This window comes from Lacerta agilis, chromosome 7 (genome assembly GCF_009819535.1).
Source record: "Lacerta agilis isolate rLacAgi1 chromosome 7, rLacAgi1.pri, whole genome shotgun sequence".
Lineage (NCBI taxonomy): Eukaryota > Metazoa > Chordata > Lepidosauria > Squamata > Lacertidae > Lacerta > Lacerta agilis.
Window position 1 is genome coordinate 25,870,216 of NC_046318.1, and position 23,972 is coordinate 25,894,187.

The 23,972-nt window shown below is 43.0% G+C and overlaps 1 protein-coding gene across 1 annotated transcript in view; it reads right to left on the minus strand.

Annotated features, from left to right (window-relative positions):
• Positions 1-23,972, minus strand: part of NEDD9 (neural precursor cell expressed, developmentally down-regulated 9) — a 58,508-nt gene that overhangs the window by 24,945 nt on the left and 9,591 nt on the right. Inside the window, exon 2 of the mRNA XM_033154561.1 lies at positions 8,753-9,199. Within this exon, the coding sequence (XP_033010452.1) occupies positions 8,753-9,199 (447 nt within the window). The remainder of the gene's footprint in view (positions 1-8,752; positions 9,200-23,972) is intronic.

Consider the following 23,972-nt stretch of genomic DNA (forward strand, 5'->3'; position numbering starts at 1 on the left):
ACTGCGAACAACCCTGACTGAAAACCTCGTTTCTAATTAGGGATTCAGTCAAAGGATCATTTCCAGTGAGGGATTCAAACAAAGGCTTATTCAAGCCATCCATTATTTTTTGTCAGTCAATTTAAGACCATTTCTTTTCAGAGTGGTGTTTCAGTTCCTGAAGAGAAGTGGATACAGCAGTGGCCTTAGCATTCCCCAGTCATGACATCACTCTAATCACCTGCCTTGAGACGTCTCTTTGACCTGCCTTACCATGTCTGCCAGCAGTAACCGCTGCGTTAGCATGGGTTTATGGTGCTCAGTGCTTATTTAATGGAAACTGCACGGCAGCAAAACACACCATATTTGCACAGAGGGAATTAGCTGGTGGCAAACAGCTTGACGAGCGCTCACTTTGTAGGCACCTCTTTCAAAAGCTTCTTGGAACCACAAACCCCCACACAGGTATCTGCTGCTTTGGGGAGAAGGCACAAACTGATTTTGTGAAACAATTCCCATGTTCCCCTCTCTGCAGATTAGCTGACTTCCAACTATGTCGCTTAATCTGGAGAGAGGGTTGCAGAAGTCACTTAGCAAATGAGAACATTTTAGAATCAAGTTCAAAACAGTGAACAAGTAACCAAGTTCCCTCCTGCCTTTGGAAAAACAGGAGATGATTTGAGAACTGGAAATGTCCTGGCAGGAACTGGGATGCAGGAGAGGAGGGAAGGAAAGGGAAGTGTGCACGAAAGAGAAGATTTTCAACAGTCCAAGGCCCTTGTATTGCAGAGCTGCACCTCTTTTCCCCAACCAAAAAGAAACCAGAATGACATCATCTTGAATTGGACTGTGCCTTCAGCAGTGCTGTATGGCAAATTTATGAAGGTTCCAATGCATGCGTGTCTCTGCCCCTGCATGTCTAACAAGGTAGAATCCATTACTCACATCCTTTTATTTTGCGAATTCTATAGTGAAGAACGTGCTCGATTTATTTTACCCCTTTTAACAAAGTTTACGCCCTTACAACACTATGTGGAATCCTTCCCCGATATTTTACGAAAATATCTTCTGGAGGATTCTTCAAGTCTAGTATCATATGATGTGGCTAAATTCTGCACTTTAGCTATTGAGAAGCATAAATCTCTTTTATTGGATAACACATTGTAAAGTTCCTTTGTGTAATTGTTTTATCTCTGGTGATGTTGTTGCCAATTTTTCTCTGTTTGGATTTATGATTTTCTGTACTGCTGGCTTTTGCCATAATAAAACTAACTGACTGAAGTGGACTGTATTATTTCTGACTACTGGAAGGGTCACCAGCCTGAATGCCACCCCGCATATAAAATTATTCCCTTCTAGTGAAAACAAAACAAAAACAAAACCCCACATAGCTGAAAGAAAGGTTCTAGTCTGGTTCTGACACCCTGTAGTGCTAATTGTGTAATTCCATCAACTTTTTAAGAATTGTGAAACCCGCACCTCCATCCTGAACTGGTACAATCCATTCTACCACCTCAGAATTCTACTGTTTCATTCCACATTAGTACTCACACCTATGCATCCTTTTTTATCTTGCCCTCCTTCCCTCGTTGCCTCCCACTGTTTCCTTCCCCATCAAAACTTAAGAGTACCAGCTCTTCATGGCAATGGCCTGTCTTTTTTGTTACTTTTATTAAAAAGCACCATGTACATCGATGGTGCTGTATACAGGACACTTAATAATGGAGTTGTGAATTGTGTTTCAGCTTAATGAAGAATTTGTTTATTTTTATTTTATTGTTCATCAATACAGTTTATAATACATTCACATGTTACAGACAAGACATACACAACATACAGACATTCTTTCTAGACATCTTAAAAAACAAACACTCCATCATACTCTTCCTTACATCCTTTCGTCTACTACCTTTTCCCACCACCTATCAATGGGGTGTTGATAGCTTAATGAAGAATTGGTTAATAGCTATATTAACATTTCTTTAAAGTTGTGCTTTTATTTCATTTGCTTTGTGGCCAATCCAGAAAAGAGATGGCCACCGATTTGGGTGGTTCTAAAAGAGGATTTTGCATTGACATGGGTTTATCTGTATAGCTTCATGTTAGTGCTGGCTATGTTTTATTCTAAAGTTCCTTTAGATGTTTTAATTTTGTATGGATAAATGTATCTTTTCTGACTGACGGTCGAATAAAGAATGATGATGATGATAAAAGAGGATTAGAGACAAATTCATGGAGGGGAAGTCCATTGATGGCTACTAGCGATTATGGTTATGTTCTACCTGAGCCGAAGGCAGCATATGCCTCTGTATACCTGTTGTAGGAATCACAAGCAGGGAATGTAAGAGGAGCTTGCTGGATTAGCCCAATGGCCCAACTAGTCCAGCATCCTGTTCTCACAGCGGCCCAACAAGATGCCTATGGGAAGCCTTTAAGCAGGATTGAAATGCAACAGCACTCTGTCCTCCAGCAATAGGCCTTCAGAAGCACCCAGCCTCCAAGGAGAGTGTTGTTGTGCTAAGGTCCAGCTTATGGAATTCTTCTTCTTTGGCGATCACTCGTAGCCGAGTAAGATTATGTTCCATAAACACGGTTTTAACAATGAGTCTGTAAGTGACTGTGGAGGCCAATTCTGGATCCACACGTCCTTCCACAGTGGGGACATTGGTGTGGATTTGCCAAGCGTGCCTTCCTCTTAGCACGTTTCCTATGGACATCTGGCTGGCCCCTGTGAGAACAGGATGCTAGAGTAGATGTATCTGATCCAGCAGAGACCTTATGTTCCCAAATCCTAAGAGAGGCCATATCACCACCACCCTGGAACAGTGTTAGAAACACAGATATATAAGCTAGGCAGCAAAGGACTCCTTAAACCAAGGTTACAGTCACCAAAACACAATGTCTAGTTGCCATTTTGGGGAAAGACAACTCAAGTCTTATTTTTCAAACAATGTACTGACTGTGATTGAAACTCAGTTAAACATCTGGCTAGTTCAGATGACAACCTTGAGCTAGCTTGAGAACTTTGAGAAGAAAAGTCACTTGATCCAGGGACAATCCACATACTGTATCTATTGGCCTCTTCCAACCTCTTTTTCTTAAGGTTGACTGCTCCATTCAGGCTGCACAGAAAAAGCATTTTGGTTCCTGAAATTCATTCCGATTGTGCAAATAAAATATAACTGATAGAATGCTACAGGATGTGGTATTAGTGTGTGAAAACAGTCCAGATCCAATGATCCCCAGGCATGCACCTCCAGATGGCGGAGATGTCAGGCTCCCAGGCATCTTCGCTTGGTCAAAAGTGGTGCAAAGTGCACCTGGCGCCTGGCTAATTTCGAACACTGTCCTGGAGGGGCCTGTGGCATTTAGGCATCTACATTTCCACATGGCAATGCTACATAGGACCATAGGACAAGGACTGTGCTTTCTTATGTACAAATTATAACACACCCAGTACTGGGGAAATGAGACAAGCGCCACACTCTTGAAGAAAACTATCTGTAGTGCGTGCAACAGATCAATAAACAAACACCCACTTTTGCTATGAGCTGATTGTATGGAAAAATCCTGCAAGAAGGCTGGACTTGCCCATTTGCAGGGCAGCCACAAGCTTTGTAGATATTTTGACCCTCTGCTATTAATACGGATCTTTGAGATCATGCTAGATGGAATATTTTTAACTCCCAGGCCTTGCCAAGACACACAGAACACTTGTAAGCATGGGCTGTATTAGGGAGAGAAGGCACAGCGGTTCACTTAATCTGCTGGGGACAGGTGCCGCCAGTTGAAGGAAAGATATTCATCACATTAGACGTCAAGGAAACCTAGAGCTCAACTGTTCACTACGCCAAGCTCCCTTAAATACTTAAAAGATTGTTTTACTGATCTCCTGAGGATGAGGATCTAAGATGAGAGGCTGCCTTGTTTAGATGAGGAGGGAAGGCACAGCAGATTTTTTTTTAAATCCTTTTTTAATTAGATATTTTTTAAGAAAAACATGAAAGCATTGAAGATTATCCTTTTAAAAAACTGCCCAACATAATGGGTTTGAAGATGGTTTCCCTTCCTTTCTTGTTTTCAGAGCTTTTCCTAACTACTTTAGAGTTACAACAAACTTTTCCCATAAGTGTAATCATATTGGCCTTGCTAATAGCCTGTTAAAAGAAACTTCAAGGTTTGACATTGTTCCATGATAGACTCTACCTCTATGAGGGCAGCAAAACAAACAAACAAACAAACAACAACAACAACAACAACGAGCCCTTTGGTTTCCTTTGTACCTGGAATCCCCTCCTAACATATCTACGTGATGAAAGCTGTACATTTAAAGCCATATCATACCACGTTAAACAGTTATGGCTTACCCCCAAAGAATCCTGGGAACTGTAGTTGGTTAAAAGTGTTGAGAGTTGCTGGGAGACCCCCTGTTCCCAAAGAGCTGCAAGCCCCAGCATTCCCTGTGATTGATTGCTTAAACCACTCAATGCTAGTTTCCCTACAGCACCTCCTATGCTGTTGCAGAGAATTATTCAACCCAGGCTTTCAATGTTTGCTAAAGACCCATATGTTCACTCAGGCATTTGAGGGCTGTTAATACAGAGCTGAGCTAGTCTACTGTGGACTGTGATGTATTTTGATGTGTTTACTTTATCAGCATTGTGACGTATTGTTGCGAACTGCCCAGGTATTACCGGTGAAGGTACATAAATACATTAGAATAAACATACGTAACAGCAATAACATTTTGCAATTGCTCATGAAGCAAAGACAAAGATACACAATGCAAAAGCATGAGGTCAAAGGATGCTACTAGTGAGCTATCCAAGTTTGCCTCAATGCCAAAAGCCCTAGAGTAGGTATTTCCAGTTCTCCAGGCATGGAAAATGGTGATATAGGCAACAGAACAACACCCAAGATAACCACTGTGATAAAGATCCTAATTTATCTGCACCTTTTCTAATCAAGTTACAAGTAGGTAGCCATGTTGGTCTGCCATAGTCGAAACAAACAAACAAACAAACAAACAAAATCCTTCCAGTAGCACCTTAGAGACCAACTAAGTTTGTTATTGGTATGAGCTTTCGTGTGCATGTACACTTCTTCAGATCTTAGTTGGTCTCTAAGGTGCTACTGGAAGGATTTTTTAAATTTTGTTTCGACTACAGCAGACCAACACAGCTACCTTTTTGTAACTAAAACTATGGAAGGCACCACATTGAGCCACATGAAATGGAAGTCCATTTCTAATCAAACAATCTGCAACTCACTAAACTGAACCTATTTCAGCAGCCACATAAAGCAGTGCACAAAGGACTTCATAAGCCACCTGGCTTTGAACCATTCACCTGGGACTGAAAAAACCACAGTGTGTGAGATCAGTGCTTGGACTCATCTTGCCTACGTCCTCCAGGCGTTGTTGGACCCCCACCACCAATGACCATTGGCCATGCAGACTGGGGCTGGTGGAAGTTGGGAGTCCAGCAACATCTGGAAGGTCACAGGCTCTTCATTTCAGCCTACAAGGATCCAGCATTGCTCTGACATGGCAGCCATCCTTGCATATCGAACAGTATCCCTTCATTCAGGGGATCTTGCTCCACAAAGTCTGCAATGGTTGACTCTTGGCCCATCTTTTGGCTTTCTTTGAGTCCATCTTTGCTGGGAAGCTGAGGAAGAAACAGGCTGTTATCCCTCTCCCTTTCCCAACCCATCAAGGAAGGAAGGAAGCTCCAAGTTGACTGTTGGGTACCTCCTCTGAGATGGAGAAAGAGACACCTGGAGGCACAAGTCTTCTCTGTGCAGTCTATCTATTTCTCTCCCTTTGACCTATCTGGACAATCTTCTGATATGTGCCACTTTCCTTGGCTGGGCAGCAGCAACCACCCTCTGCTGCTCCTCTGGCCCCATCACATGAAGCTTGCCGGATCAAATCCCACTTCGGGTCAGCCCATAACCTGGTGCTTACTGTGGAATACAGATGCTACAGGCCACAGCTGAGTTAAGAAAGTTGAATGGCAGAGTGGAATTGTTGGCACCTGTCTGCCTTGGGAGATGATGGAGGAGTGCACCTTTGGAGGTGAAAAACTGTTGGAAGGTTACAACGCCTGCTGTGGCTGTAGAGACCAATATGCAAGAGACATGTTTTGTTGCAGTTGGGGCAGATGTAGGTGTCTGGTTGTGGAGTGGCATCCAGAGTGGAATGAGACATGAATATGACATTTGCTTCAGGATCCGATCAAGCACCTGACAGAGAGCTTAGACATTGTGCAGGTCTGATGGAACTAATCTCAGTAACACGTTCAGAGGTATCTCATCTGCTTGCATAATCCCACCCATCCAAAATTACTTTTCTTCCGAGGATTCAAACCAGTAACAAAGCACATCCCTTTAGACCAAGCTTGTAAACAGTCACGTATCTAGCCTCCAACTAACTGGGCAGGGAAGCTTCCCAAAAGCTAATGCTGGATATAAGACAGTTACAAATATTGGTGAGCAGCTGGACTAATAGCTTTTGCAATTCTGCTTTCGAGTAATCTGTGAATGAATTCATTTAGAGCTCCTTCTCTGCCATTAGAAAACCTGATCTTTACCAAGGGATGGGGAACACACCAAAACTAGTAATCAGAATACCAGGAATACCAATGGAAAATCCACACAAAGTCCACACAAGCTCCTGCTAGTTTGAGCAACCTAAAAGTGAGGATGCTGAACAATTCTGTTTGGCTTTTTAAAAAAGTCAACTGACCTGGCTCACACATCCCAAACTAATGCAAGGATCAGAAGGCAGTTAGCTTTCAGTTTTTACACTGCTCTGAATTTTGCAGTCTTGGGTTTTTTTTAAAAAAAGCACCAAAATGTTTTAAATGCATAAAGCAAGTTAAAATGCATACACAAATGCAATTTTTTTAAGAAAACATGTGAAAATATGTGTTTTGTGGAAAAATGCATTCAAACATAATGCAGATCCCCATGCTTTTTAAAAGAAAATTGGATGCAAAAAGAAGAGAGAGCAGTCTTATGAATGAACTCATGCAAAACTGACACAGGCTGGAAATAGACTTATCTGCCTGTCATTACCTTAAAGTGAATGGGGCGTGAATCGAGGACAAGCTAGAAGGATCGCAGCTTTAGTTTTAAAAGGAAAGAGCCAGAATTCCTGCCAACATCAACTGCAATGAAAGATTAAACCATGGCACCTTCCAGACATGCACTTCCTGCTTGAGTATCCCTGTCTGCTGTACATCACTGAGACACATTTATAAGGGCTCAGCAACGAGCTCTAAATATTACAGAGGATTTACTGATAGCCCTGCCTTCCAGCTGCTCCATATCAGATGAAATGCAAAGGATTTTTTTATAGAGCAGGCCTTCCACTAACTTTCAAGAAGCAATTGCCTTGACTCATGCAATGGGCACGTAACCCTGCAGAGAGATGTCAAGTGTCACTTTTATTTGCTCTAGGTTTAATATTTGAGTCACCCTTTCAAATCAAAGATTACCTAGATTTCCTTTTTCTCCTTGTTGGGCACTGTTGTCACATCTGGCACCATTTCTTAAAATACATCCTGTAAACTCCTTAAACAAAAAGCTGCCTTTACATAATGTTGGCACTTGCATCATTTTAATAATAGACAAAGCTGCCTAACAGAATAGAGGTCTATTGGTGACCGCATGAGAAACACTGAGTACCACATTTCGTAGCCCCCGTGCACAAGAATTTAGGCTGCTTAAAGCTTTTACACTTTCACCAGAGACCACCAATTAATGAACTCTAACTTTAGTTGATTAGCCAAATAAATAAGCCAAATAAAGCCTGCAAGCTTACTAGCAACCAATCAGGGATTCTTCATTCACCATTTTCTCAGAATCCATCAGTGCTAGATTCTTCTTGTATCACAGTATGGAAGAGAAGGAACTTCTCCTAGTATACGGTGTCAAGGACTATATAGGAGCACTTCAACGAGGGACAAATATCCAAGCTGACCAAAAGTTGGCTCAGCTACTGGTCCTAAGCAAGACAGAAGATTTGAGTCCTAAAGACTCAACTTGTTCTATTATCCCCTGTAGATAATAGACAATCTATACAGAATTTAAAAAGATGTTTAGGTTTACATTTCCAAAAAAAATGAGAACTTTTTATTAGGTATAACAAAGGGTGACATCCCCAAGAAGGTACTCTGCCTATTTCTCTATGCGACCACAGCGGCTAGAATAATCTATGCACAACAATGGAAGGACAAAGAAATCCCAACAAAAGAACAGTGGCAAAATCAGATAATAGAGTACCAGTATGTGGGGTTAGTTACTATGACAGCAAACATAAGAAATCGAGATGAGACACTGATAAGGGAGGAGTGGGAACATTTTGGAGGGTATCTAAAGAGGTACAATAGTCAAATAAACCTCCAAGTAGGGGTTTGATTTGTGAACAGCAGTTAATAACAACTAGGAATAGTATAGAATGAAACTGGATGGAATAAAAGGATATGTAGCACAGCTAGGATCAAATAAGTTGCCCTGGAGGGGTGGACTGGGAAGTCTTGAGATATGGCAATTGTAAAATGTATATATTTAATGTGGGGAAAATGTATATATATATATAAAATATATAATCTCAATATCACTGGTGGTAGGAAAAAAACAGACCAACAGGCTTTATCCATTTCTTGAGGGTCAAAGTCCACCACGTTCAGCTACTTTCCCTATCCCACAGCTAAACAGCCGGAGGAAACGGCTTTGAAACAGATGCCGCAAGATAATTTGGACCCACCTTGTTGCTTAGAGGGGAGGTATCCATTCCGCCAAAACTCCTTTGCCCAGATGGAGGCACTTGGTAGACATCTTGGCCCTGAAGACCATGGCCGGTGGGTACCTGGTAGATCCCCTGGCTGTGGTAAGAAGGAGGCACTTGGTAGACAGGATCCCGAGGAGCAGCATGAGCACTGGGCACTTGGTAGATCTTTGGCTGGTTAAAGGGTTGGTGTACAGATCCCGAATTGGCATTGTCTTGGTTAGAGGGACTCTCCTGCACAGGGCCGATGAGAAGTTTCACACGGTTGCCCGGAACAATGCCTTGCCGTCCGTGTAAGGAGCAAAGCCACCATCCTTCCAGCCCTTCCGTGTTCTGTTCAATCACGGTCAAAATGTCACCTTTGCGGAAAGCCAATTCCTCTGCACATTCTGGAACATTATCGTAGAGAGCTCTTGCCATAAGATTCTGCCGAGAAAACAGAGAGGAGAGAACTTCAGCACAACATATTCCATCTTGGACACACTCAGGTTCTTTAAAGAAGGAAGAATGCCCCGGTGCAAGTAAGGGGGAATCATTGCAGAAATGTGGCATTAAAAACAAAATGATAGCAGCCACGGACATTGTCACACATGAAGCCAAAAGTCAAAGTGGCAGCCTTCACTCCCCCATCACTTTCAATTGCCTCATATCCTTAAAAAACAGAGAGAAAGAGGTTGGGGTTTAATAAGATTGTAGGCTTCTTTACGGCAGGGCTGGGGAACTTTTGGGCTTCCAGACATCATTAGACTACAACTCCTATCATTCTTGATTATGAAGGCTGGGGCTGATGGGAATTGGAGTCCAGCTATATCTGGAGAGACATGGATTTATGGTGTAAGATCCCTGCTTTATGGTAAGAGTCAATTTGTCTAAATATACATACATAATCTTTTATATCCTCTGTGGGGGTGTGATGGGGCCATGGAAGTTAGGAGTTATGATTCTGGTCCTGAAATACCAGTTCAAATGCATGCCAAAAAAATCTCTGTTCTACATTTATAACCAAGGATCTCAACATGTGTGCAAGAGACCAGGAATTTGAATTTGCTAAAATGCAACCTAAGTCTGGTCTTGAAAAACCTTGAGAAAGGTATGCCTCTTTTGTGAAAATTTTCCTAGGGAACAATGAGATTTTCTGCCTTTAAACTCAAGTATGAGAAGTATGGGACGCGGGTGGCGCTGTGGTCTAAACCACTGAGCCTAGGGCTTGCCGATCAGAAGGTCGGCGGTTCGAATCCCAGCAACGGGGCGAGTTCCCATTGTTCAGTCCCAGGCCCTGCCCACCTAGCAGTTCAAAAGCACATCAAAGTGCAGGTAGATAAATAAGTACCACTCTAGCAGGAAGGTAAACGGCGTTTCGTACGGTGCTCTGGTTCGCGAGAAGCGGCTTAGTTATGCTGGCCACATGACCCGGAAGCTGTCTGCAGACAAACGCCGGCTCCCTTGGCCTATAGAGCAAGGTGACATTATCTTGATAGCCCTGCAACCCCACTGCTTCCTGAGCCACCATAGGATTAAGAGACACCCTAGATCCTACAGAAAGGGCGGCAATGTGGCTTCTCCATGCCAGCCTCATGTTTCAGGAGCATGGGTTCACCCTGCCATGGGGAGGAGCTTTGGACCAGGTGATCTCTGGCTTCTCAGGAAGGAGCTGTGCACTGCTGAAGGTTCCCATCCCACCAGAGTAATGCGAGCACTGGGCCTAACTCCGCATCCACCATTACAGAGCAGCACCCCGGCTCTGCATATGGCTCTGCAACTTCATAACATGAGCCAATCCATACCTCTTTTTAAAAATATGCCGTTTCCATTCACAGACAAAACATGCTTTGCCTGTCTCTCGCTCTCTTTCTTTCTGTATACATGGCTGTCTGGCACATTCGGTACTGAAGCTGTCAGCCAAACTAGGCAATCAGTGAGAAACAGACAAGCTGTATAGGCTGTCATTCTTGGACGCCTTCACAAAGGCCCAGAACGCTTTACTTCTTGGCTCACGTGGTCCTAAGCAAAGCACACTGGCAGCCATTAGACTGCCCAGTCCTGTACTCCAGAGGAGCCAGATAGCTGTTGATGAATTGCAAGAGTTCTCTTCTCTCTGAGGAAAATGTATATGTAGTGCAAAAAACACACAGACATAGCAATGAATGGTTACAGCCCATCCTAAACAAGCTGATGTTTGGTGGCTTCTGGAAAGTCCTTTTAACAGCAGACACTTTATATGAAGGAGAAAGCAGTTTTACTTTTTGAAAAAAGCCAAACTTTGACAGCAGAGGATGAAGCTCCAGTCCCTCCCTGCCTCAAACACAAATCAGTTTCTAACAGTACTAGAAGGATTTACCATATTTTTCTGTGTATAAGACTGGGTTTCTTAACCAAAAAAATTAGGTTTGAAATTGGGGGAGTCGTCTTATACACGGGTAGTGCTGAGGGGGTGTTTTCTTAATTTGGAGTCCCCCAAAATAGGGGGCACCTTATACTTGGGGGCGTCTTATACACGGAAAAATATGGTATTATTTACTCGTTCAAAAAAGGGCAGGGGGTGGATTTGCGAAGTAATTTTTTTAAAAGTTTAATGTATCTTAAAATAAGGTACTACATGGTTGATTACCATGCTGAAAATGAATAAAGTCAATTTGGAATGACTGTATGAGCCTCAAAGATAGATTTATTTATTTTTTTAAAAAAACAACAACCTGCATTTCTGTTGCCTTTAATTAATAAGTATTCTTATTTGAAGGTGAAATTATGCTGATTTGATGGGCCAGGGAGAGAAAGCTTGAGAGAGCAACACAAGCAACAAAATACGTTTTAAGTAGGGCTGTCAGCCAATTAAGAGAGATTTTAATCAGACTTTTCGCTGACAACATAGCTACATTTAAATAAATTTGCATATTACCAAAATATCAACACAGGTGTCTTCTTGAGAAGGGTAAGAGGTTATGTTCAAGATTAAATGCTTTATGCACTATTGCAGGAACCAGAACCAAAGATAGTATAGAACAACTAAGTTGGTTTATCTTTACACTCATACTACTACTGATTAAAATACGTTCTCTCAACAAATGAAAACTGGCCCCCTTGGACTACTCAAAAAAGCTCAATCAATATGGTCAATTGAAGCTTGCCAGCCAAAAGAATCCTAATTCTTTGTTATTGTGTTTATCAACAGGATACAAGGCAAAATGAATACAGAAGAATGAATCGACACAAATTAACAAAGATCACATCCAGCTTTGAGACAAACACATATGACCAAATATAGATGCTATCTATCATGTGAGTTAAACAGGACTGTATAAGCAGATAAAAATGTATTTAGCCAAATCTGTCTTTCCAAAAAGATTGACGGACTAGGAAGCGATGAGCCACGATTAATTATGTGATAAAGGAACACCCAATTGCATAGAAGGTATCAGGTATGATCAAGACTCTGGAGAGCAGACCCTGGCAAGTCTGTTTCTCTAGGAGAGCTAGATATCACAGATTATGTGTAAATGGAATTGTATAATGTATTAAAAAAAAAATAGATATCACAGATGAGTGACCCCTGACAATCTGCCATGCTGGCTAGAACAGATGGGAATTTCAGTCCAACAACATTTGGAAGGCAACTGCTTCCCCAGGGGCATCTATTTACTCCCGTGTAGCAACCAAATCCACACCCTAAGCATAGATCTATGATAATTGTCACTTGGAAGCTTCCCCAACTGTTGAAATCTTTCTCTTTTTCTAAATTCTACCTTTGGCCAGATGTATATATAGCACACCACTTTCTCCTGCCTGCATTTTATGGGGAGGTGCTACAGCCAGTTAAAGCACCAAGCCTAACTACCGTATATTCCGGCGTATAAGACGACTGGGCGTATAAGACGACCCCCAACTTTCCCAGTTAAAATATAGAGTTTGAGGTACAGTATACTCGACTGCAGATTCTTCACCCGGCGTATAAAACGACCCCTGACTTTTGAGAAGATTTTCGTGGATTAAAAAGTAGTCTTATACGCCAGAATATATGGTACCTTTGGTTTATCCAAAACCTAACATGCCAGGTCCCTGATTTACAGCTTGCTGAACAGGAAGCAAACATTTAGTTTGAGTAGTCAAGCAGAACCATTCAGGTTTCCAGCTTTTAATTAGAACAAATGGGGGGGGGGGAATAAGAGAGACAAAATGTCAGTAATAATTTTGGGTGCCAGGAAAAAAGAACCATGAATGCCAATAAACAGGAATCAATAAGTCTTCCCTCTTTTCCTTTGACCAGGACTTGGCCAGTGAGCTAAAATGGCCTCAGTTTGCTGGACTGGTTTACCAGGCACCACAAGCTGGGAGCCACTGTTCACATGAAATGTTAAAGATGCTCAAGATGAATGCAAAAAAAAATACCGGTATAATGGAACCTGAGCTTACCTTTTTCCTCCTCCCTCCCCACTGCTTTTTCCTTGCCTGTCATACATTTTAGATTATAAACCTGAGGGCAGGAACTGTCTGTACTTATATTTGTACACAGCTCCAGGGGCCTTTTATCCTGCCAAATAATGGGGTAAATAAAGAAAGTTACAACAGTTTTTTTAAAGTAAGCCCACAAGTTACTGGACTGCAAATGTTGTTATTAGCTTGCTAGGAGGCGACTCATCTGTGTTGTACAGTTCTGTGTTGGACATGGAGTGGGGGAGGGAGCTCCCTCCTCTGCAGCCAGAACGGAAATGCAGGATGCTAGTCCTTTAACAGGCTATAAAGTAGACCAATGGAGGTGGGAAAGAGTGCTCCCTCCCTCCCTCTCTGCCACCTTGCTGCAGCTTCTCACTAGCTGTGAATAAAGAAAGACTTTACCTGCAGCTCGCACAGAAACTAAGACAACTAGGCAGGGATGGGGGATCCTGCCTGCTCGCTCACCTGCATGGAATTCCTGGATACCTGTGGCAAGCAAGCAAGTTAAATCCAAGAGTGACTGTTATTGAAAAAAGCCACTTTCCCTCCATTTCCTCGGAACTGGTAGCACAGATCAGTACTCACATGGCCAGTTATTTTGCATCATTCTGTGTGGGGCTCCCATCCTTTTAATGTTTAGGTTGCTACAATATACAATATAGGAAGATGCCTTACTGATTCAGGGCATTGTTCAATCTAGATCAGTGCTGTTGACACTGACCGGCAGCAGCCAAGGATTGAACCGGGAACCACAAAGCAGATGCTCTAACCACTGAGCTGCAGCTCTCTTCCAACCTTCATGCTAATCTCAGCATACTCCTCCACGAAGTGACACCATGATGTGGGTTGTTAGGCCACAAAAGTAGCTATATAAAAACAGGAGTCTGCAATTTTTTTTAAATTACTCATTAAAATAAAAAAATCAGGGCAAGGAGATGAAAGAAACATTCAAGAGGGATATGAAGTGACAGCTTTAAAATGCCAAAGGGAAAGAGGCCAGCCAGAGGCAGGGGTGGGAACGCAGGGAGTATTCCATCCGGCCTCATAAAGTAAACAGGGCGAATGACGTCCATTGCAAGACAGTGGTAGGTGGGTGGGTGCGTAGCCTTGGAGCAAACAGAGAGATGATAACTAATGCAGCACCATGAGATTGTGTACAATGGTTTCTTTAAAGGCTAACAAAACTGGCCACAAAAAAACCCAAAAAACTAGCACCCTTCGTCCGCATCTCCCCCCAGACAACAATTATTCATCAGAAAACAACTTAAGCATCCATTCTTTCCCCAGAATCTTTTCGTCATAGCAGGAGGCGGGGGAAATGCTCCCAGGCACGTACACTTGTGTACATTGAGCTATCATATACCACAATGATTAACTTTCCTTTCTCCGTCCCCGCCCCCCCAACTACTGCCACCTACGTACACAGAGAGTTTATTATTACAGCTACCAAGGAAACTATCACCTTCGGGTAAAGGAGAAATGCCTGCTCATTTCTATTAGGAGCCGTTTCTAAACTACCCTAAACAGGTCATCCAATTCTCTCACTCATGTTTAGACAGTAACAGGAAAAAGGAGGGAGGAGCAGTAAGAGCTCAAAAAAGAAAAAGAAAAAGAAAAAAAGAATGACGTAAGCCTCTCAAGCCGAAGCTTAAGCAAGTGACTGTAATTTCCCAAGATTATTAACAATAATAAAAATTTAAAGGCAGAAAGAATGGTCTTTCTCCAATACTGTTTGCCTCTCTTTCTCCATATGCATGGCTTTAAGTCCAAAGGAATTGGCAGTCTTCTGAGGGCCGCAGTCCTTTCATGAGTAACCTGCTAGGGGCCAGTGACGATAGCAGCAGATACGACTCTTTGCCTTGTAAAATGGTGACATTCCAGCCACACAAAACCCAGTTGTTGTTGTTTTCTAAACACACACACACTGCCCAAGTTCCTCAGAGTGGTGTATGTAGTTTTCTCTCCTCATTTCATCCTCACAACCACCCTGTGAGGTAGGCTAGGCATAGAGAGAATGAGTGGCATAGTATCCCCTAATGAACTTGAAGAACTGAGGTCCGATTCTCAACATGGCAAATAAGAACAACCTCTTGGTGAGCCAGCAAGGAAGCTTTAATAAGTTAAAAAGAGTTCCTCCCACCAGTTCCTCCCACCTATTAAACCTTGTGAGCTAGTAACCTGCGTGGACTTGACACAGAAGGGGGCGGCGAAAACGCCCCAAGTCATAAAGCAGGGACAGGGAATCAACAGAGAGAAGCACATGCTGTGTTGTGGAGGCTGACAATGGACATCTCTAGTCGGGAAGCTGGCAGGCAGTTCTGTGTCAGTTCTTTTTTAATCTTCCGCTTCCCTCATCCCCCATCCCTGGAATAAAGTGCCTATTGTATTGTACTGTCAAGGAGGAAAACTACTGAAGCATTGTGTGTCACAAATCCGTCTGTGGAAAGCAGGAGATTCTGTGAGAACCAGAGCTGTGCAGATCCTGCCACAGATAGAAACATTATGGCTTTAGATTCTTTTGATTTTTGTCTGTTTGCTTAAAGGATGCAGATGATTGTTCTGTTCCGGTGCTCTCTGACAGCTTAAAAAACTCATGCAAGCATCATGGTAGCCGCTTAAGAGCACTGGCCTTGGAGATCAGGGTTCAAATCCTGGGCGACCTTAGGCCAGTCACTGTCTCTTAACCCAGTGTTTTTCAACCACTGTTCCGCGGCACACTAGTGTGCCGCGAGATGTTGCCTGGTGTGCCGTGGGGAAAATTGAAAAATTACTTTATATATAGTCAATATAGGCACAGAGTTAAATTTTTTAACAGTTTTTAACATTTTTTAACATTTTCTAATGGTGGTGTGCCTCGTGATTTTTTTCATGAAACAAGTGTGCCTTTGCCCAAAAAAGGTTGAAAAACACTGTCTTAACCTAACCTACCTCCCCTTCTGTCGACAGAGAGGAAGTCCGTAGGATCCTATAACCCCCTTCAGCTGCCATTTGTGGGAGTTGAGGATTGTTCCTAGAGCTGCCTTAGTCACAGAAATATTGAACAGGGTGGTTATTATAGAAGAGGGTTTTTGGGTGGGCTTCCAACCTGATGATTTTTTTATATATATTTAAAGAAAATGAAGCAGCTTCTAGAAAGTGGTTTGCCACAACAGTACTGAGATTAAGCTCACTTCCACATCAGTTTGCTGTGAATTTAGTGCTATTCAAACATGAAAGTTTTTCACAATATCGCACACATCAAAATACCCCTCAATTTCCCGCCCCCTCCCTTTCAGCCAGATTTCCCAGTTCCACATTTTTAATTTTACTTAAGTGGATTTTCCATGGAAATGGTAAATCCAGATTGAATTGGCGGATTGGGACGGCATTTTAATGAAGACAGTATTTACGGACAGCACAAAAACAAACACCTTGTTTGAGCAGTGCCCTAAATCTCAACGTTATTGCAGGATGGCATTTTGATCATGCAAATGCTGAGCTAAAATTGCCTGCAGGAGCTGCACCAAGATCATCCATAAACTGCTTTGCTGATGCGCCTTTACTTAGAGCTATGAGACACTTGCAAAGTACAAACCTAAGAAGCCAGTACTCTTGTAGCCCTCAGGCAAAGCACAACCATTATCACAGGAGGCCAAACGTTCATATCAAGTACAAACCGTTCTCAAAGCGTTTCGTGAGGGGAGATCGGAGAGATCTCTTTGCAGAACACTTTGGCCAACAATAATTCCACCAGTGTGCTTTATTTGGCAGTAAGATATTCCACCCCCACCACCCCCACCCAAAAAACTGGATGATGTGTTTTTAACACAAATAAAGAGTGATGGCTTCCCAGCCTTGGCAGGAGCCATGAGAAGGTGCTGAGTTTTGAATGCCTGGCCACTTCATTCCTGTGCATCTCCAGGGCAGAGGCTGCCAGTCACTGAGCCCACTAGCCCTGCCAAGTTGTCTGGAAGCAGCAGAGTGTGGAAAAATGTTGGCCTGGGCAGGAGAAAAGCAAGTCTCTCAATTCACTCTTCCAGTGAGCTGCCTGCCTTTGTTTCACTATACATTACAAAGCGGGAGGATCTGAACATGCAGTGGTGGAGTTTATCAACCCCAAACAATAGAAGTTTTAAAAAATGCACTCTCAACCATAATGCTCCCCCCCAACCTTTTTTAAAAGATTATTAAGGTCTTTTGCTTTAGGCGGGAAAATCATGCCAGTTGCATTTTCTCTTTTGGCACGACAACTCAGATTCATTTCCAAGATGAACCAGGCAATGCCAGTCTAATTTTAAAGGTGTGGCGGGCATATATCCAATAGGTTTATTAGGTTCCAGATGTTTCTTTCACTCTTCAAGACTTTGATGCAGTCCAGGGATGATTGAGGCTTCATGAATGATCCTGCGAAAGCATGTCAACCCTTTTCTCTTACTCTAATTTATACTCTCTTTGCAGCAAAAAGATGGGGATCAGTTAGGAAACAAACAGATATTCTGGTTTCAGATATTCTGTATCTTTACTGCAGAAGGAACTGGTGACAAGACCCTGCTGCTGCAGATCCTGTAAGACTCCAGACTTAATATTACAGACGGTCACCTCACAGAATCACAGCATTTTTGACTTGGAAGGTACCACCGGGGTCATCTAGCCCAACCCCCTGCAATGCAGGAATCTTTTGCCCAATGCGGGGCTCGAACCCATGATCCTGATATTAAGAGATTCATTTACATTAGATGGCATTACTTCACTTGCTTCAAAATGTGGCAATCCTTGTAGCAGCACATTTATTCCATCACATGGGATGGAGAAACCATGCAAGACTGCTTTGGTCTCTTTCAAATATGGAGCTTACCACACTTGGAAATGCAATTTCATGGATGCGCCTGTGCCAAGCCATTCCTGTGGAATATCCCTCCTTCTCTGCTCCCCAAAAGAGAAGCCACACTGGGAAGGTTGACCTTGCCACAGCAGCACAAGAGAAGCACTATATAGAAGCAGCTTGTCACATGGAGCCCACACAAAAAAGTGCCACCACCCTGCAAGAATGAGGACGTTACGTGTGCAAACACTCAGGGCCAGATTTAACTAAGCCAGCATGCTGGTGGATGTCAATACAAGGGGTTCTGTTAGTGCAATGGGGCTTCCCCTCCTCTCCTCCCCATTTGCCCCCTGTGCTAACTCGCTCAGATTGCCTCTGGAGGGTGAGGAGAACCCCCAGAAAAGCACATGGCAAGAGGAAAGGGGCTTCATTCCACCTGGCAAGCAGAAATGTTTGCCCTGATGGGAAGAGCGGAAGAGTGCATTGTTGAATTCCTCCCTTGGAATTTTATGGCTGTCCCTTCCAGCAGACCATATGAATGCTCACCAAGGATCTTCGTTCTTAACAATGTCCATTAATTAACAACACATGCTAAGTGGTGCTAGTCCGGGTGAAGGTTGGGCTCTTGGCTTGTTTGTTTGCCTACAGGATTGTTATTCATTTAAAAGGCCTGTGAACAAGCTTTACAAAACCCAAAACAGATTTCAGGGTGGAGTTGGATTTCATTTTTGTTGCTTGTTTTCTCACACTGGTTTTTTCCCCCTCTCTCTCTCTCTCTCTCTCACACACACACACAACACACACACCCCAGCACATTCAGCCCTGATCCTCACGCACTTCTGAATGTACTCAGAAATCCCGGGTCTCTATCAGAATATGCCCAAAGGTTGTGGCACAAGAGAAACAGTGTTGTAATATCTAAAACACTATGCTTTCACCTGGGCTACCAAGTGCTGATAGGAGATGTCTGCTCCGTTGCTTTGCTTTTGGCACACTATCCTCTGGCTTAGGTAGGTTAGTGTGCCAAAGGGCTGATGATCCTGCTACAGACTTGAGGAATTTATGAGATCACCAGCAGACTGATTCTATGTAGCCTTGCCGGTATACGCTCATAAAGGCACATGACGGACAGCGACCAGGGAGAGACACCACATTAGTACAACTCCAGATGAAGCAGTTATCACAAGCAGGAGAGAGGCAACCAAGCTACCATATCGCATTTCCAGAACTCCATGGGGCACTCATTTCTTTTCCAGTGGAACATTAGCAATGACGTGCCCTCTAAATATCCTTTGAAAGAGACAGACCCCACCCTCTGCCTTCCTTTTAAAGACCACACCGTCATTTCTGTGCACGAAGAAGGGAAACTACAAAACCAAAGGGATGGTAGCAGAAGGCAGAGAACCAAGCAAAGCAAGGATGATCTCACTAGGATTTAAATACTACCATGCCAAAAACCCAGAAGTGTGTGGTGGAAAAGCTAACTTCATTTCCTTGGGCAAACCAGGAAATTCCTTGTTGGGTGCTAGGAGGCAAAAAGCTGAGTGACGGGGGGCAGAAATGTGGGCATGAGAGAAACAAAAGAGGTAAGAACCCACTGAAATCTGCTGTGGCTGAAACTGCCCACACTCTGTATTTTTCCCATATAAGCAATCTAGAATAAAATTCCCATAACATATTAGGGGTGAGAGAACCAATAGCTACTCCATAACAGTACAGTGATACCTCTGGTTACGTACTTTATTCATTCCGGAGGTCCGTTCTTAACCTGAAACTTTTCTTAACCTGAAGCACCACTTTAGCTAATGGGGCCTCCTGCTGCCGCTGCACCGCCGGAGCACGATTTCTGTTCTTTATCCTGAAGCAAAGTTCTTAACCTGAAGCGTTATTTCTGGGTTAGCGGAGTTTGTAACCTGAAGCGTATGTAACTCGAGGTACCACTGTACTCAATAGCTTGACTCAGGTTGCCAGGGTCAAGGTTTTTGTATTAATTTCCAACTCGGGTCCATGATATCTTAGGGGTTGCTTGATCTCTTATATCCCTGCCTGATCAATGAAATCTTCAGGAGATCTACTGTTAGTGGTTACCTGGCTCAGATGCATGACTTCTATCTACCAGGAGTCATATCCATTAATTTCAATGGATCTACTCCAAGTATGATTAACGATGGATCCAACACATTGCTTTAAAACAGTGGTGTCCAAACTTTTTTCAAAGAGGGCCAGATTTGATGAAGTGAAGGGCCGTGAGGGCCGACTAAAGTTACTGACCTTTTTTTAGGATTGAAGTTGTTGACCTCTTTATTATTTTACCCCAGAGATCTTGAGGGTTTTTTTAGAATTGAGGTTGTTGGGTTTTTTTTAGGATTTTACCTCAGGAAATAAACTGCCATAGGGGCCAGATTAAACCGATCAGCGGGCCAGATTAGGCCCCCGAAATGCCTGCTTTAAAAGGTGCCCCCCACAATGCAATAGAGATGGGAGGCATAATTTGGACCTGTAAATATGTTATCCAGCATCGTAGTACTCAAGTGCTATAAAAAAAAAACTCTTATCAGACCAAAGCCGAACATACCAAAGGGAAGCCCATTCTCATCCCCATTATGCCTGTGAAACGAAATTACTTAAGATCGGACTACTTTAAATGGAAGGAGCTTCCACACAACTTTTAAACTAGAATGGAAAACCTCCACCTACTGGAGCTGGGTTGAGAGTAGGATCCCTTCAGTACAGTCTTGTTAAGAGTGGCAATATGTGAAAACTCCACATCAACTGATTTCCAGAGAGTCATTTTAACTCTACAAAGAATTAGCTGGTGAAAAGAATGAAAGCACAAACCCAGACTCTACTATTACAAATTACAATGCCAAAGACTTTTTCTACATACACAGTTTGTTTGAACCTGTAGATTAAACATCAATTCTCCATGGTTCTTAAAAAATAATAATAATGAAGTGAGCTAGATTGCATTCAGTGGGAAACAAGACTTTATTCCCACGATTTTTAAGCATTCCTCAAAGGCTATTGTCTCTGTACATGTCACAGGGTTTCCCGCTGAAATTTCAACTTCCTAGTCAATGGGGCACATCTTAAGAAGGGCCTCTTAATATGCCAACTACATTCATGCAGACTAAATCCATTCTTAGTTCTCCCCTTCTTTTGGAGCATACTAATCCAGCCTGGTTGTATGAATGAATGAATGAATGAATGGGTGGGTGGGTGTAAAAACACAAACTTCAAACAGCAGGAGTTGGCCCTGTCCCCTTTGAGACTAAAAAGTTGGGTCATTTTCACCAACCGTACAGAAACTATGTTTCGCAACTGAAATTTTAACAGCCCTGTTTCTTCTCATTTTTAATTGTTTTATTTAGGGCAAAGAATGAACACTTAAAAATGGACAAGAATTTCCACTATTATTCAGAATAAAGAAGCGGAAGGAAAATAGTCGTTTTAAAAGAACAGTATAAGTTATCAGAGACAAACTGGCCCAAGGTAAATGACATCACATTTTGGCTTAGAGGATGCATAAATCTAGATTTTTGTAACTGGAAGAAATTGTTCTGTATGATACACATAATGTTCTCACTGCTGATTGGTAGATTACCTGTGCTGTAACATAAACTTCTCCTTATTACCAGAACAATTCACTGATGCATTTAAATACTTCACTTTGTAAGTCTGATCTTTATGCTATGGGGCTTATCAAAACTTTAATATCTATGTTATATATTGGTTTAATATGCATACATGGGTTTCACTGCTAGTTCTGTAACTACCTTTCCCGCTCCAGGGTGATCCAAACGGGTGTGGTGACAGTTGCTATTGGTTAACTTGTTGGCACAATTTGGATCCTTACTCTGACTGGGTCCCGCCAAAATCTAAATTTATCCTTTCCCCAACTCCTGTTCCTGAGAGTATAAAAGGAGCTCGCCCTTTCCCTCCAGTCAGTCAAGTTCCTACTGCAATAAAGGAGATTGTTCTTGTTAGACTTGACTCCTAGCATATCCTTGCTAGCATGCTGAATCACTACCCAGAGCTGATTACACGAAGAGCTGAAATCGTATAGACACTGCACTCGCGACTTAACAACCGGCGACGAGGATGGGATCGGAATTCTGAGGCTGCAAGGAGTCATTCCCTTGGCCCAGGTTCCGAGGACTGCTGCTTGCGCCCAAGCCTACACTGACCAGTCATCCTCCCATCCCTGCTGTCCTGCTCTGATCCAACTAAGGAGATCCACATGCATCTCGCTGAAAGCAATGCAAACCAGATATGTGGCCCCTGAACACAGATGTGTATATGAATGAGCATCTGCACAACTGATCCAGCAAGTAATGCAAACACATATTTTTGAACAGTGGTCTCCTTCCTTGGGTTGGGGAACCTGGCTGCATGGAGTCAGCTCCACCAACAGCCATTGAAGCTTCCCTGCTCGAGCCATGAAATACCTTGTTTGAATCCTGTAAGAGAATTGGGCTCAGAGGTGCAAATACCTAACCCTTTCTCCCTTTATGAGGAAACCCAAGTGACTCTGTAGGGCTCTCTTCTGCCAACATTCAGCGACAGCAACAATTCTGCACACAAATACAACTCTTGGTCCGTACAAGTTTTTCGAGACCTTGGGGAATTTTCCTTCCCAAGAAACCAAGATTTTCTTGCATTTCTCAGGGGTCTCCTAGGTATGCACAAACTCACTCCAATTCTCTCGCTGAGCGTGTTTAGCTGTACATGGGAAATCTAGTGGACTAACAGAAGGAGCAATACATATTGCTGAATTCTAGCTATTCTGTGATTCAGCAACAGATTCCCATTCCCACTTAAGGTAAAGGTAAAGGGGCCCCTGACCATTAGGTCCAGTCGCAGACGACTCTGGGGTTGTGGCACTCATCTTGCTTTACTGGCCGAGGGAGCCGGCGTACAGCTTCCAGGGCATGTGGCCAGCATGACAAAGCCACTTCTGGCAATCCAGAGCAGCGCACGGAAATGGCGTTTACCTTCCCGCCAGAGCGGTGCCTATTTATCTACTTGCACTTTGCACCCCGTCGTGGGGATTCAAACCACCGACCTTCTGATCAGCAAGCCCTAGGCTTTGTGGTTTAACCCACAGCGCCACCCGTGTCCCACTTAGCTGGATTTAAAAAATGACTCAGAACAAAGAATTATGAGACTCTGGTTCTGCTTAGTTCTTAAAAGTTCCCACACATACAGTGCATACAGTGTATCCAGTTTCATGGACAGATAAACATGGTCACTGAACAGCTAGCATGACGGCACACTTAGTTAGCATCACTGTCTTAAGATGGCAACCAACACAATTCTCTGCAAAACACCATTGGCTCTGTGGCCACCAACACTGTCCTTCTGGGTAGCAAATTCTATCCTGTTCTGGGTCAGTTTATATGCCCGTTCTTAGCACAATTATGAAAATGTAACAGCCAACACTTGTTACAAGATTACACAAGGCGGTGTGGGTTTGCAAAGCTTGGATTGTGCAGAAAGTCATGCTAGATAAGGGGAGAAGAACCTGTGTGGACCTCCAGACTCCAACCCCATCAGCCCCAGCCAGATGGTCAATGGTCAGGGATGATGAGAATTCTAGCCAAGAAACATTTCAAGGGCTATATAGATGATGCCAACTGTTGCCTTCTGTCTGAAACACTGATTAATGCAGATATCTTTAGAGTGTCCAGCTTGGGTGTGGGAGAACGAAATTCAGATCTTTGCTCTGAAAGGAGGCTCTCTGAAGACAAGGCAAATCCCTATCACTTTCTTACCCAATTTGCCTCATGTGATTGCTTTATTGTGAGGCTAAAGTACAGCTGCTCTCTGAGATCCTTGGGAGTGAAATGAATCAAACAGATCTGCTTAAATAAATAGCAAAACTCTCACTAGAAAAGGCGGTTTCCACTATAATGCCAGCTGATAATCCAAAAGAATGGAAGCAATGAACATTTTCAAAACGTGCAGCCA